Genomic DNA, 15,119 nt, shown 5'->3' on the forward strand with positions numbered 1-15,119 from the left:
GCAAGAGCAGCAAAAGGCCAATGATGAAGGCACTTCAGGGGAGATGGCTGAGGGCCTGCCTTGCCTGCAGTACAGTTCCGCGCTGAATCACCTGCTCTGTATCACAGACCTGTGAGAACTCTGTGATCTAAAGCACTCAGATCAATGTCTGCAAACCACTGCCCCTCGACAATATGCCCTTGACACCCCTCCCACTGGAAGTTGGGCATGTAATGGCAGAAGTGACACTGTGATTTCCAAGGGAGGTTATCAAAGGTGATTCAGCTTTCAGTTGGTTATCTTGGGATGCTCGCCTGGAGCCCCAGGTGAGCAGAATGTGCTGTGATGAAGCCTATGCCAGTCTACTCTGAGGGACCAGGGGCAGGATCCTGATGCTGTGTGCAGGCAGACACCATCTCCATGCACACTATCGGCCTTCCATGCCCCGGCCCATAGAGAGCTTGGATAATGACTTTTGTTCTTCGGAGCCAGTAAGAAACAAAGGACAGCAGAAAAAAATGACACTACCGCTCGGTGTCCTGTAATACCTGCAATCCTAGCTACTTGGGAGGCTGAGATTGGAAGAATCAAAGTTCAAGGCCAGCCTAGCCAAATAGTCTGAGAGTCCCCATTTCCAAAATAACCAGAGCAAAATGGACTGAAGGTGTAGCTCAAGTGGCAGAGCACCTGCTTTGCAAGAGCAAAGCCCTGCATTCAAATTCCAGTCCCATTAAAAAAAAAAAAAAGACACCAACGAGCAGATAAGTCACAAAGAACAAGAACAAGGCAATAAGGAGTGACAGTTGCCAAGGATGAAGTTACTTAATATTCCATATTTGTAAGCATATATTACCTGTGCGTGTGAATGAAATACACACGTACCATCCTCCAAACTGCAACAGGCAATACAAAGGAAAACAGTCACTTGAGCAACTTGGGCCTTTGTGGGCAGGGAAGGCTCAGGCTGAGCAAGGAGATTGTCCCCCTTGGCCAGTGGGCCCACCCTCTAATCAGGAACAGTTAGTTTCTCTGTTGTAAGCTTTTTTACTGTGCTAAGGATGGGATGGCAAGACCTTGATTTGGGAAGAAGCACTGAGTAAAACAACCTGCTAATGCCTTGAAAGAACCCAGAATCTGGCCCAGGGCACTGCTACCAAATCCCAACACAAATCTAGACAGGTGAGGGGTCGGGAGTCTTCAGACTGCACCGCTGCCATGGCCAGGTGCTGACATAGAACATCCTGCTTCAGGGTTCCTAATACTTGGAAACAGATCATAAATTTGGTGCCACAGGTAACTCAGCTATACGCAGACTGGACAGACTAAGTGCTCACAAGATGCAGAAGGTATTTAGTTACCTGCGGATGGCGACTGTTAGAGCCTCAGGGGAGCTGGCGCAAGGACAGATGACCTCTGGTCTCAGACCTCTGGACTGGAAGACGTTAAGGAAGGCATCACAGGAGGATATCGACCCTATGTGAAGCACCACAAGTGGAGCATGAGAGGCAACCAGAGGGACAGTGGGCGGAGCACAGGGTCTCTGGTATATCCCTGGGACTGACAGTTGCAGGGGCTGACCTGGTTCCACCTGACAGTAAGCCCCATCCCAGTGGAAGGTCATTGGTACAACTCAGGGAGGCAATGCCTTACAGAACAGGGAGAGGCACATGCCACACACTTCCAAATCACCAGCAAGTAAGAGGCTGGAAATTTCCCACAGGAGGCCTTTCTTTAGTCTGTGTTTGCTATTGAGCCCTGCCCTCCCCTTCTTTCTCTTGAACCAGGCAGTGGGAACAGCCCTCTTGCACTTTGTGTTCTGGGCCTGCGCAGTCTGTCAAGTAACTGAGGAACTTCTGTGGTCCAAACCTGCATTCTAACAAGTCCAGGCCTGGTCACCCACTCCTGGCTGTGGCCTCAAGAGCTGTGCTGTATGTCACCTTCCCCCAGGCCTCCCTGCCCCTCCCTGGCCATCCCCTCCTCTGGGGAGGCTCCCATCACAGTCAGAGGTGGCAGACTTTAGTTAGCAGGCATTAGAGATGGGGAACTTGGCTGCATAGCTAAGGGTTCCAGTCAGCATGGCCCTACAACTACTGGGATCCCAGGGATTCATTGTAAATCTCTCCTGGAAAGGAAGGAACCATTCACAGGGGCCCTCAGAATCCATGTTCTCTGGGATGGGGTATTTTCTAGGGAAGGAAGATGACCAGATTATTCAGTGCTATGAAGGTTGGATGGTGTATCATGAGGGACCAGCAGTTAAGTTGCAGGCTGAGGTCAATGTCAAGAGAACCATGTGGTGCCTCCAGGAACACAGTGGAGCAGGTGTCAGGGCAGGGCTGTCAGAATTAGAGTTTATCCCAGAAGAGAAGGTACTGGAGAGGAGTGGTTCTCACTGATCACATGGGCTGTGGTGAAGGGGATGAGCAGGGAGCCAGGGTGGTTTGTGGGCTCAGGTAAGAGTAAAGGTGGCCAAGGGCATGGGATGGAGACATGCCACAGGACAGAGGCAGGTCCTTTTAGCTCAGGTGTGGACCAAGGAAACAGGAGCTTTTGATGGTACTGTGTACCCTGCCTGCTCTCCTGAGAGATGGGGTACACAAGAACATGGGGGTAAACTGATGTTGCATGAGGAACCACTGCTCAACAAGTGTCACCTGAGGCTCCCATAGGGGAGATTACTGGGCTCAGGAAGCTAGCACAGCATGAGTACAAGCAACTAATCAGACCTCTACACTGAGGAGGTTCCTGGGTGCTCAGGCAGCAGCCACGAGGGGCTCCTCCAAGAACTCTGGTTGGCCATGCATCTCTGGAGGAAGAATGGCTGGGTCCTAATGGGGGAAGTTGGGGCCGGGAGCCAGAGAGGTGGGGGCACCAGGCCAAAGGGCAGGAGGCTCAAAAGGAGGTCTGCAGTGAAACAAGGACCCCAATTATCTAGCACAATCTGGTGATGTCTTAAGAAAAATGGTTCTCATTAAGATGGGTTTTGTCAACTGCATTAAAACTATTTTTAAATTTAGTGCCTTAATAAATGTGTGAGATCCACCAATGAGACACCAACAAGAGGTTTTATATCATGGAATGTTATAGGACATCGATGTTTATTTATATTGGCAGTGAAATGCCTTAATTTTGTTCAACAGATTCTATGGCTGTCCTGTCCATCTGGCAACTCAAGGTCAACGGAGGACACACTATGGCCCCACCCTGGGTAACTCAGGCCTACTTACATGGGTTCGCGCCATCAGCTACAATCAGCATGCGTAGCGAGCTGAGGCTGACATCCCTCTGACCTCGCTGTGCCAGCAGAGACCAGTGCATGTCGCGGGACTTCACCAGAGCAGTCTGGGCTGCAGAGAGAGGGCAATACAGATACCCCTGTGTAACAACAATGGCAGGTGCCCTCACACTCCTACACAAACATGCACATCATTCCATGCAGAGGTGCAGGCACAGAGGACAGAGGACCTATCATGCATGCTTTGTTTGCCGCTCTCATATGCTGCCAAACCCCTATCCCAAACCTTTCTCCTTAAAAATCAAACTTGAGATGATTTAGTTGCAATACTTAGGTCCATTTTCATCCTCCCTCACCCCCCACTTTTTTTAATCAGAACCTCCATCATGCTTTTTGCATATTTGCCCATTTTGCCTCATGCTGTCACTCCCCAAGGTGGTGGCCCTGGTTTAACAATGCTCCATTGTCTGCATTCACCTGACCTGCAGGTGCTGGCAGCCTCCAGGTCAGTAAGGTGTGGGAACCTGGGATCTGAATGGATGACTGGGCCCTCAATCTGGCCATGTGCTGACCAGTATGCAGGGCCCAGTGAATCTAGTTCCTCTCACCAGGCTTCATTTTGCTCCATAAAACAGAATGCAGAGACACAGCTGCTGCCTGGTGCTGTTCTGGAGACCTGCCCACAGTGCACGCAACACAGTGGCTCAGGGATAGTCAGTGCCTGGGGCTCCCTTGGGCAGACATGAGAGATGTTTGAGCTGAACAAATGCCTTGAGCCAGGGCCTCCTGCTCAGTCCCAGGAGGTACCTCAACCACTGGAAGGTGAGGGGAGCAAGGTCTAGACCCCACAGGGGCCTCCCCTCTCATCCATCCCACTCCATCTGTCATAGGCACTGTTTAAAAGCATCTCAAATACTAAGATTAGGATTAATACTGATGTGATTATAAGGAAAATCTCAAAAGAACAAAACTAGGCGTCCTTGGTCCTACAGAAAAGAGCTCAGTCACTGGTTTGCAAATGGCTGCCCAGGCCAGGAACATTCTGGCTTAGTCAGCCCCAGGACAGCATGCAGAGACAGCCATTGGCAGGACCCCAACAAGTGTTTTGGGCTCTTCAGCTCACACCGACAGTTCTACATGTTGCCTTTATTTTTTTTTTTTCATTAATCACCAAAGATCAGCTCAGAAAGATTTCCTTAAGTAAGTGTGATACAAGTTATGGCTCTCTTTTGCTACCTTTATAGGAGCACACTTTCTGAATCCAGGAGAGTGGGTTGACTTTCATCAGTGCATAGGGGATGCTGACCACGTGCATCCTGTTCATGACGCTCTGTGGAGAGATATGGACCAGCTCAGGCGAGGAGACTTTGCCACGCCAGAGAAAGCACACCAAAACCAGTGCACCCTAATGCCAGGCTTGGTTCGTCTTGGTCAGTCATCAGCAAACAAACTCACAGTTAGCACTCCATGCCACAGACCAGCATCCCTTTTGAAGTCCAGCACATTTGTTAATGTTTCAGCTGCAAGCAGACAAAAAAAGGTGAAAATAATGAGGAGTTCCTCACAAGTCCAATGCATTTGTTTTCTAGAGAAATTCTGAGAATGAGTTTATCACCAGCATGTCAGAGCACTTCCAAATACCATGCACCAATTTATCACTAATCCTGGCTGCCCATTCAAATTATTGTAAATATACAAGTGTGGATTGGAAAAGAGAACTATGCTGATTATGAATATGAAGACACAGGAGTGCCACACACTGCAGAAACTGCATGATGTGTCACCACACATTGTCACCATGTTTTGAGTGGACACTCTTCAGGATGAAGAGGCAGGATAAGGAACTGTCGTGAACACTCTTGCTTCTTAGCTTCGTGCCCAAACCGCTGATTCTCATACTTGCTGGGTGTGGTCCTGCATCCTCCTTCTACAGAGTCGTGGTTCCTGTTGCTGTACAGAAAGCCATTCCTCCTCCACCACTCCTCATCTGGTCCAGAGAATGCAGTTGGTGCCCTTTAGGGGAGTCACACTGTCCTCTGCTCAGAACCCCAACCATGTCCTCTGGCTGCCTCCTCCAACAAGGCAGAGGATGAAGCCCAGGGCTGCAGGCTGACCTGGCTCCTCTCCTAAAGCCACAGCCACCGCAGGTGTACCATAGACAGACCCAAGGTGAACAGAAGGAGTTTGGTTGTGGGGAGGATGCTGCTGCACTGTGAATAACAATGCTGCCATCTCCCCACACTCTCAGCTAAAGGTGGCAAGTGTTAGATTAGAACTGGATCTGAAGAAGAACCTTGGGCCTTGATTTAATAGATCTCACTTTAAAAAAAATTATTAATGCTCTGAAGATAATTGAAATTCTTTTCCAAATCTCCACAGAAGTCTTTAGATATGTCCATGCACTACCTGCGTTTAAACATCCGTATTTTAGATATTTAACCATATCATTTAATTTTACTTTTTTTTTTTTGTGGAACTGAGGATTGAACTCAGGGCTTCACACTTGCAAAGCAGGTGCTCTACCACTTGAGCCACACCTCCAGTCCATTTTGCTCTGGTTATTTTGGAGATAGGGTCTCGAGAACTATTTGCCTGGGCTAGCCTCAAACCACGATCCTCCCAATTCAACCTCCCAAGTAGTCAGGATTACAGGCGTAAGTTGTCAGCACCCGGCCAATTTTACTTTCTACTTTTGTGCAATTTTAGTATTACAATGTAAGAAAACTACTATAAGTCCATTTTCACAGTTTTAAAACAGTATTTCTTACACTATACCTCACAAATACATACAATTATCATCGATACAAAATAACAATTTTAAAATTAACTTTTATTAAGATAAATTGGAAGCTGCTTCCATTTTTACCAAGAGACCATCTTTGACCATAAAGACTCATTGCACTTAAGTATCTACATGTACAACAGCTCCAGCCACTGCAATATTTAGAGAAAATGTCACTGAAAAGCTGTCCCTAGGAGAGGGTTTTCCACTGTTGATAGTGTGAAACGCACTGCCCTTCAGTGTATCACACATTGAACCTGCCCACTGTTCATGAATGAATCGGTGCTACATTTTCACAGTCCATAATGTGACTTTATTGAAATTGCCCTGAGCGGGGAGGCTCAGGCTCTACGGAGCGACCCCTTCTACCCGCCAGTCCAGCACAAGTCCAGAAACCCAGAAGCACACCAGGAGAGAGACAGCTGCACCCCTCTACCTGGTGCAGCTGCACTAAGGGCAGAGGCACCACCCAGGAGTGGACGGCCATATGCAGCAACCATTTCCAGGGTGAGATCAGGTATGTCCGGCATCTGTGCTAGCAGGAAGAACCACTGCCCTGTACTCAAGAGCCCTTACCTTCTGTGTATCCACACGCCTGCGTCAGAGCCTGGCACTGTGCAAGCAGGGATGCATGGGACACTGTGACCCCCACTGTGCTGCCTTCTTTGCTGGTTTTATACTGTAAATTTCAAGGAAAAAAAACCCAATTATGTGGTATCTCCAAAGTCATGCCACCTTAAAAAGCAGGAGCTATGGTTGTGTCTGCTTCACAGACCATTCCAGAGCACCTCACACCATGCCCTTGAGGGACCCAGGTGGGCAGCTGCTCAAGCTCCATTGGAACTGTTTGCATCCCAGGGGGCCAGTTAGAGAGAATTAGGTCAGAGCAAAACCTGAAAGGATCTGAATAAGGTTCTATCTGATGTTTTATATTTTTGGGTCATGGATAAATCATAAGGAGAGCTCTAGGCCTGAAAATTTAAAAAACCAAAAGAAGTAGCTATCTCTTATGAAAACCAAGACCCAAGCCATGGGGGCTGCTCCTGTATGTCAAGTGTGGGTCCTTACCTCGATGTAAGCAGTCCCAGCACCTGTGTCCTGGGCCAGAGGGTGCCAGTCCTTAGGGGGCTTGGTCAGATGCTTCCCATCAATCACCAGCCAGACAAGGGGGGGCCAACCTGTGATAGCAAATAGGGGACCGGTGCCACCAGTGGCCAGAGGGCTCTACTCCCATCACTTGGGGACTGCATCCAACACACAGCCACCAGACCCTGGGGGGCTGATTGGGACTCAAGTCTTAGTCTCATTCCATTTTACTTAATTTAAATAGGTACACATGGCCAGCGGCTACCACACTGGGCAGCTCACGTGGAGACATCAAGCCAAACAAAAATAAAGATTTACCAAGGCCTTGAACAAGGAATCACTTTTGATAAAGACATTCTAGTCCCTGTAATACATAGTTTCTGGAATGGCATGACTAGAGACACAGTTGAAAGAAGGCTTCAGCAAGAACACAGGTTCTTCTTGACCCTGGAAGTCTCACCTTTGAAAGTTGCCACCTCTCCTGTCTGTGCCTTGGGCAGGCCCTTCTGACAAGCATCCGTGGTCAGGGCCAGGGTGACTCCACAGCTGCCCAGCAGAAACCCGACCTGCTGGCTGCCTGCATCCTGCAGAAGACAGATCAATGGTAGAAGTGGGGTGCTGGTGGGAGCCCTAGCCCTCACCTCTAGGGTTCCAGGCTGGGATAGAGAACAAAGCTCTGAACATTCGGTCCTATTAGTAAGTGACATGCTATTATATTTTCATGGAAATAGCCCATGAAATTAAGATAATTGTTTTTAAATATAAAAAATATTTTTTACTTCTTTTACAGTGAGATACAAAGTTCTGGATAGTGGGCCAATTTCTCAAAGTTTATTCTTACAAATGACTTTAAAAGCATTTTAATAAACCCTAGAAACAACAGCACTGAAATTTGCAGAACCATATTCGAAGCTTATGAATAACTGGAGAGTCTGACTGGATGGCACTGATCCCTCCCACACAGAAACACTTCCCTTCCCTTGGGCTTTCTGTGCGCGTCCCTTGGCAGAGTTTTATCATTTTCTTCATAAATTCAGTAAGTCTCTAGTTTCTTCTCTAAGAACTGCTGTGTCTAAATGCATGGTTGTCGCATATTATTCCTTGAGATATAGTGGTCTTATTTGCAAATTTTACTTTTGGGATGCTTGAACATTTGTTATTCACAATGCTTACGTTAACAACTGTCTAAATAGGAATGTCAGAACTCTCATTTTTCTAAAATACAAACCTACTCTATTCCTAAAATGGCATTTTTCAATAACCAAATTACTGATATTTGTAACTAGTTACAGCTATCTAGAATAAGCACATCCCCTATATTAATAATTTATCAGTGACAAAAACTGCCTTTGTCATGTAAGTGAACAGAAATGCAAAAGTTTCCATCCTGTTTGTTCAAAACTAAAATTAGTGTCAATAATCATATGGTTTTGAGTAAAAGTTTAACAAAACTATAGCAAATCACAAATTTTGTTCACTGGAGGAAAAAATGCCGGCTTCTTTTAGAAAACTCAGATAAGTGACAGGACAGCTCCAGCTCCCCAGAGTGCAGCAGGGCCTTTGCCCCTCACCTGCTGGATAGGCAAGGAAGATCCGTAGCAAGCTGCACCTAAGTGTTCCCTGAAGTCCTGACTGACTACCTGCAGCTATCTCCCTCCAAGCAGCTCTTGCTGCCAGCCCACAGCCCACGTGAAGGGGAAGCAAGACACCACAGCATCACACATCCTGTACAGAAGAGAATCTCAGGGCACCAAGCTGGGGCTGGCCCAGGTTTGCTACCTTTCTTGTTAATGGCACTTCTACAGGGACAGGAACCAGCTCCGCCAGAAGACACCCATAAAAGGCAACCATGAACATCACAGGGTCACTATTTGGAAACACAAGCGCCACCTACAACAATACAAAGAAAAACTTGGGAGTGACAGCAGTCTTTTCAGATTTTATAATCTCTGTTGACTAGAAACAGAGATATTTTAGATTTTCTAAATTCGGTTTGAAAAATCTAATCTTGGAATTCATTCTTGCTCATTATATTTCCTTATTCATTTGTGGTGGAGGTTCATTTTAAAGTTCTAGCTCCCATCCACGCTGACCAGAACCCACTGTCAATTAGCCAAGTGACCAAGGAATAAAATTATATCTAAAATAATAGCTTCCAAATGAAACAACCCCAACACCAAAGTTTTAATGGAACAGATCTTCCCTGACAACTGGATATGCAGGAATTGGTGAACAGGGAAGACTTCCACGAAGATACCCCAGCCCCAGATCCGAGGGGCTCCCTGTTCCTGCCTAAGGACCTTGCTGCCACCACATTAAATGATCAGTTCTATTTTATTGTACATTTTAATTTGTATAAAAAAATTTAAAACACAGTTTAAAATGACAAAAGTACTAATGAAAAACAATACCCTACACCCCATCTTCAACTTACCCCAGTGTTTTACACCCCTCTTCTAGTGCATACTCTCATATCTGTAGATACTATGTCCATATTGCCATATTTTATCTTAAAAATATTTACGCACCTATTTTATTTCCTTCCATTCTAGCTGAGTATTTATTTCCTGTGGAAATCCCTCCCCCTTTCCCATCTCCACCATCCCAATTGCCATTTTCAGGGGGCTGGTAGAATGGCTCAAGTGGTAGAACATCTGATTAGTAAGCATGAGGTCCTGAGTTCAAACCTCAGTACCAACAAAAAAAAAAAAAGAAAGAAAGAAAGAAAGAAAAGGGAAAACCAATTGCCATTTTTTAAAACAACATCTGGCCAAATTAAAAGTTGTTTATAGCCAGGCATGGTGGCTCACACCAATAATCCTAACTACTCCAGAGGTGGAGATTGGGAGGATCATTGCTTGTGAGGTCTACAAACTGAGTTTCCAACAAGTTTGTTACAAAGGAAAAGATCTCCTTCAAAAGTTGGTTTTAATAGTGGTTGCCTCAGAAATGTAACCTGTAACCTTGACACTAGATGTTTAGTATGGAAAAAGACATTCTTAGGGATTTTAGTTATGAACAGAGGTATTTATTCATTTTTAAAATTTATTAATTGTAAAAGGTATATTATCATGGGAGCTTGACTTTGCCACCAATCTGTGAAAATTAACTCAGCCACAGTGATACTCTGATTTCTCATCAGTAATCTAACTATATGGACTCTCTTGCAAGTGAAGAAGGTATCTGGACATCTTTGTCCTTACAAGAGTGCTTTTCAAGATAGTGACTTAGATTAATGCTGAAGCAAGGCTCATTGTAAAGCATGCTGTGAAATCTTATCTGTAAGCATGCCAAATCAAGTGCGGTTCTCATGGTGTTTGCATTTTCTCCTTTCTTCCTGATGGTAACAGCCTCTACCTTTACTTGCTCTGCTTTCTCTAGATGTACTGGTTAAGTCGTTCTAAAACACTGCATCAAATGTGTCAAACACCTATCAATGCTGTATTCCAAATAACTGATTGAGTGAAATCCTAAGTTTTTCTTGCTGCTGTCTATTCTACAACACTCCAGGGTGTTAGTATGCCTGGTCCTATTAGGGCTTTCACCTGGTTGTTTCAAGGCCATCTTGGGGCCCCTGTAGCTCTCCTGTTTGGACCCTACTCAGTCATTTGACTGAAGCACAGGCTCTAGGAATTTGGCCTGTAAGCCAATGTTTTTGACTCTGCATGTCTAAAACCCTAACGCTTACATTTGCTGAATGTCTGTAAATGCAACTGCAGGCTAAAAGCCCCTGGATTGCTAAAGGTGACTGTGCTCTACTCCAGTTTCACAACTGAGAAACCCCAAGGCCATCATGGTTACTGTCCAGTGAGTAAGCCCTACTCCCCCAAAAGCCTGGAGTCACAGTGCTGTGGTAGTCTCATCTATGCTGCTGTAGCCATTCACAGCACTGCCCTCTGTTCTCTTTCTAAACTGCTATTGTCAGTTAGGTGTGAGGTCATCTTCAAGAGGATCAAGGCTGCAATCTGTGTCTATTGTTCCTCCCCTTCCTACTGCCCTCCTTCTCTCTTTCTGTTTTGCTTTTTGAGACAGGGCCTCAAACTGTAGCCTAGGCTGGCCTTGAACTCTGAATCCTTCCACCTCAGTTGTGCACCACCACACATGGCTTACTTTTCGTCTCTTGGTCTTCCCTACTGACATCCTTATCTTGATTCATGAAACATCTTCATCTCAGATCTCCAAGGATACTACTAACTTAGAAACCTTTTGTTCTGTGCCTAGCTCCCTCCCTCCATCTCTTCCCTCTTTTCTCTCTCATTCACACTCTCTTCCCTTTTCTTTGCCTTTTGGTTGTTTTCTTTCACACTGAAGCTTCCTTCTGGAGTGTCCTTAACTACAGGGCACATGAAACCGTGAGGCACTGAATTTCTCAGAACTCTGATAGCCTGTCAACCTTCCCACTTCACTGTTGAGATACCTGTCACCAGGGACCTCACTAGTGAGTAGACTCTTCAAGTCTATCCAACCTACCTGGAACAGTTCCATGCAGCACAGACTTCTATGAGGATGGAAATGCTCCACCTCTCAGCCATCGAATACAGTAGCTATTAGCTATACATTGCCGTTGGGCCCTTGGTATGTGGCTTATGCAACTGAGGGACTAAATTTTTATTTTATTTAACTTTGGCTAGTTTTAAATAGCCTTGTGTGGCTACTGCCTACACCATAAGGCACTGAAGGAAAGGAGGATAAACTTCTAGTTCCCTTTACTTGCTTTCTACTTTGGCATAGAGGCAAGAAGAGGTTGCCTGACCACCTGGAGTAGGGAAAGAGATAAACACAAAGCACACACAATATCAAAGGAAGAACAGTGTTAATGCATAACTTCTAGGCTTTTGAAGCTTAACATTCGTTAACATCAACACACATGAAGTCAAATAGAAAAGAAACTGGAAAATCAGAGGATGGATAACAAGGGAGGGTAAGAAGACCCAGCTTTTCATGTTAACACAGATTTTTCCATGCTGATATTTTTCTCACTGCTGACTTTAAATCTCTGTGTTAATGCTGTGTTTCTAGCCAGCTGATAGAACATGGATTTCAATGATACAGGTTTTATAAGTCTCTCTTTTGCTCACTCTAATAAAGTTACATTCTAGTTACTTACTCTGTCTCCAGGCTTAAGTAGTGGTTCATTCTTACTAGTCAGTTTATTAAGTAGAGTATAAGCTAGTTTTAAACTCCGACTCCAAAGTTTGCCTAAAATAAAATAAAAAATACTGAGCAATGTAAAATTTAAGAAACTAATAGTTAACATTTTAATGTAGCAATCCTAATACCCCGTAACATACAATTACCTAGTAGAAACTATGGTGACTATTCTGCACAATGTTGTAAGGAACATCATTGTTCTCTCTTAAAAACAACTGATAGAGTTATTCTTCTTAAAACAAAAAATAAAATAGAATTTTTATTTTAGAAAATTTAGACTATAAGAAAAGGTGCAGGAAAAAGTCATATTCTGTGTATATCTGTACATTTGTATACACATGCACATGTGAATATGTGTTTAATTTTCAAGAAATGCAATCGCACTTCTTCACCATGCTTTTTCAATTAACACTGCACTGTGAATCATTCTCATGGTATTACTCCCCCCATGACATCACCTGTAAGAACGGCACATATTCATTCAATTTTTACAGCAGCTCACGAAATGTGGTAAATCGTCCTCTCCATTGCTACTTGGGAGAGCCGCCAGCACTAAGGTCAGGCATCTGGCCTCACACCACACCCAGCGGTCCAGGACCCACTGCCCTTCCTGGTAGTGGAACTCACCCAGCACCCAAGCCTGGTGAGTTCTCAATAACAGAAAGCTGCAGTGAGGAAAACAGGGGACAGACAGAGAAGAAATGCAGGGACTGGAGGTGTCTGGGGGGGGTGGAAAGAGACAGCAGGCAGCAGTGACAATGGGTACAGAGAGTGAACCCGATTCCACTCCCAACTTCACCCTATATCCTGTATCCAAGAAGGAGTCAAATCCTTCACATTGCTGTGGCACAACCAATTGCATCTTAGCAGCTATGTCCTCCAGTGACTGTGCATAATATTAAACAAGGCACTAAACTGTGACATAAATGAACTGTGGGACCTGATAAATCAATGAGAAAAAAAATCCAACACCAAACATAGGTTTTGCTTACTTGAAAAGGTCAATTCAAGGTATTAACAACTAATATATAAACATTATCCAAATGAATCCAGCTATGTAGCAATAGAATAAAGCATTTTGACCAAGTCAGTTTCACCTCAGGAATACAAAGAATTATAGAAAACCAGCATAACTTACCATACTAACAGAGCAAGATGAAAAGTAAAATCATCATCTCAACAGATGGAAGAATATTAACCATTCATTTTTTTAAAGTGATTTAAAAAAATCATTTTTAAACAAGCATGAAACCATCCTCAATGGGATGAAGAGCATTTTTACAAACCATACAGGACATCATTACTCGTCACATATTGAAGCTTTTCCTCTGAGAGCAGAAGCAACATTTTACCAAATGCCTTCACCAGTACAATAAGGAGTAGGAGAGATCAAATAACTGGAAATAAACGTGTCCTTATTTGCAAATGACATGACTGTGTTCCTTATGAATCTTTTTAACTGACTTTAGCAAGGCAGTCAGATATACCGATATACAAATACCACTTGATTTTTATATACTAGAAAATTATATAAAAATTTTACTTATACTATTTGCAATTAGGTTAAAACACAGTAAGTATGCAATGTCTCTCCACAAAAAATTTTGTTATAATTTTATAAAATTCTAAAAATTATAAAACCATTACTTACACTAAAGCCTCAATAATACAAAGGTGTAAATTCTCCTCCAACACATTCAAACTAGTGCCTGTCACAATCTCAGCAGCCAATCGACAAGCCAAAACTAAAAGAGACCCTGAAATACACAGGCAAGAACAGCTACCATGCTCTCCCAGAAGACAGGAGGGAAGACTCTCCAGGGTGTCCAGACTTGTTATGAAGCTATGGCATTAAGAGAGTGTGGCCTGGGCACAAGGGGGCAGTCAGTTAACAGGAAGAGAGAAGTCCAGGGCAGGCCTGTGGGTGTGGACAGTGCATAGGTGTCACCATGGGGTGGGATGGAATGAGACAGTATTGTCAGTGAAGACGATGGGACAGGTGGTGATCCTTCTTGAAGCATGACCCTAGAGCTCATGCCCATACCACACACAGGACTCATGGGCATGCCGCAGATGGACAGGGCATCTGAATGTCACAGCCATGCTGTCCCAAACTAATAGAGTGACTTTATGATCACAGCCTAGGAAGAGCCTTTAAAGAGAACACAAACGTCACAAACCCCATGCACAGTGGCCACGTCTGTAACCCCAGCACTCAGGAGGCCAAGGCAGAAGGAATGCAAGATCGAGGTCAGCCTGGCTACATGGCAAGACCCTGTCTCAAAAAAAAAAAAATAAAATTGTACATATGAATAAAATAAAAATAAAAATTAAAAAAAAAGCAAAGGAAACATAAAAATTAAAAAAAATTTTTTTTAAATAAAATAAAATCAAGAACCATTAAAGAAAAGAAAGTGAACAAGGGTGTAACTGCTATTCATTGAGCCACCACTGTGAAGTGAGAGGCTCAGCCCTACAGTAGAGAAGATAACTGCAGTATGTCGCCAGCACAGGATGGGCAATCTAAACAGAAAAAAATTCCTACAAGTAGCTCTGGATGTTCAAAGAAGTGTGCAAGAGTCAATGAATACTTAGTGAAAGAGAAAAATCCAGATGACAAGCAAAGATCTCAACCTCTCAACACCAGGAAAATGCACACTAAACCCAAAATGTGACATCCTTACATTCTCACTGGATCAGCTGAAATTAGTAAGCCTGGTGATGCCAAGTGCTGGCAGTTTCAGGGAGCAGGGGGTCTTTCATGCTGGTGGCATGTGTGTACAGGAAAAGTGTAGTATCCAGCAAGTATGAGGGCTGCCAATTGCAAGCCTAGCTTTCCACTCCCAAGCACTCACCCGACAAAGTTGTGCTGACATGCCAAAACTG

The 15,119-nt window shown here is 44.5% G+C and overlaps 1 protein-coding gene across 6 annotated transcripts in view; it reads right to left on the reverse strand.

Annotated features, from left to right (window-relative positions):
- Dip2a (disco interacting protein 2 homolog A) overlaps positions 1-15,119 on the reverse strand; it is a 119,390-nt gene that overhangs the window by 47,441 nt on the left and 56,830 nt on the right. For all 6 annotated transcript variants that reach the window (XM_074072449.1, XM_074072446.1, XM_074072447.1 and 3 more), the window contains 9 exons: positions 12,190-12,281; positions 8,862-8,972; positions 7,543-7,666; positions 7,065-7,174; positions 6,573-6,675; positions 4,670-4,734; positions 4,451-4,544; positions 3,207-3,326; positions 1,338-1,452 (listed from right to left, as the gene is read on the reverse strand). In XM_074072449.1, the coding sequence (XP_073928550.1) occupies positions 1,338-1,452; positions 3,207-3,326; positions 4,451-4,544; positions 4,670-4,734; positions 6,573-6,675; positions 7,065-7,174; positions 7,543-7,666; positions 8,862-8,972; positions 12,190-12,281 (934 nt within the window). The remainder of the gene's footprint in view (positions 1-1,337; positions 1,453-3,206; positions 3,327-4,450; positions 4,545-4,669; positions 4,735-6,572; positions 6,676-7,064; positions 7,175-7,542; positions 7,667-8,861; positions 8,973-12,189; positions 12,282-15,119) is intronic.

The sequence above is a fragment of the Castor canadensis genome, chromosome 5 (assembly GCF_047511655.1).
Source record: "Castor canadensis chromosome 5, mCasCan1.hap1v2, whole genome shotgun sequence".
Taxonomy (NCBI): Eukaryota; Metazoa; Chordata; class Mammalia; order Rodentia; family Castoridae; genus Castor; species Castor canadensis.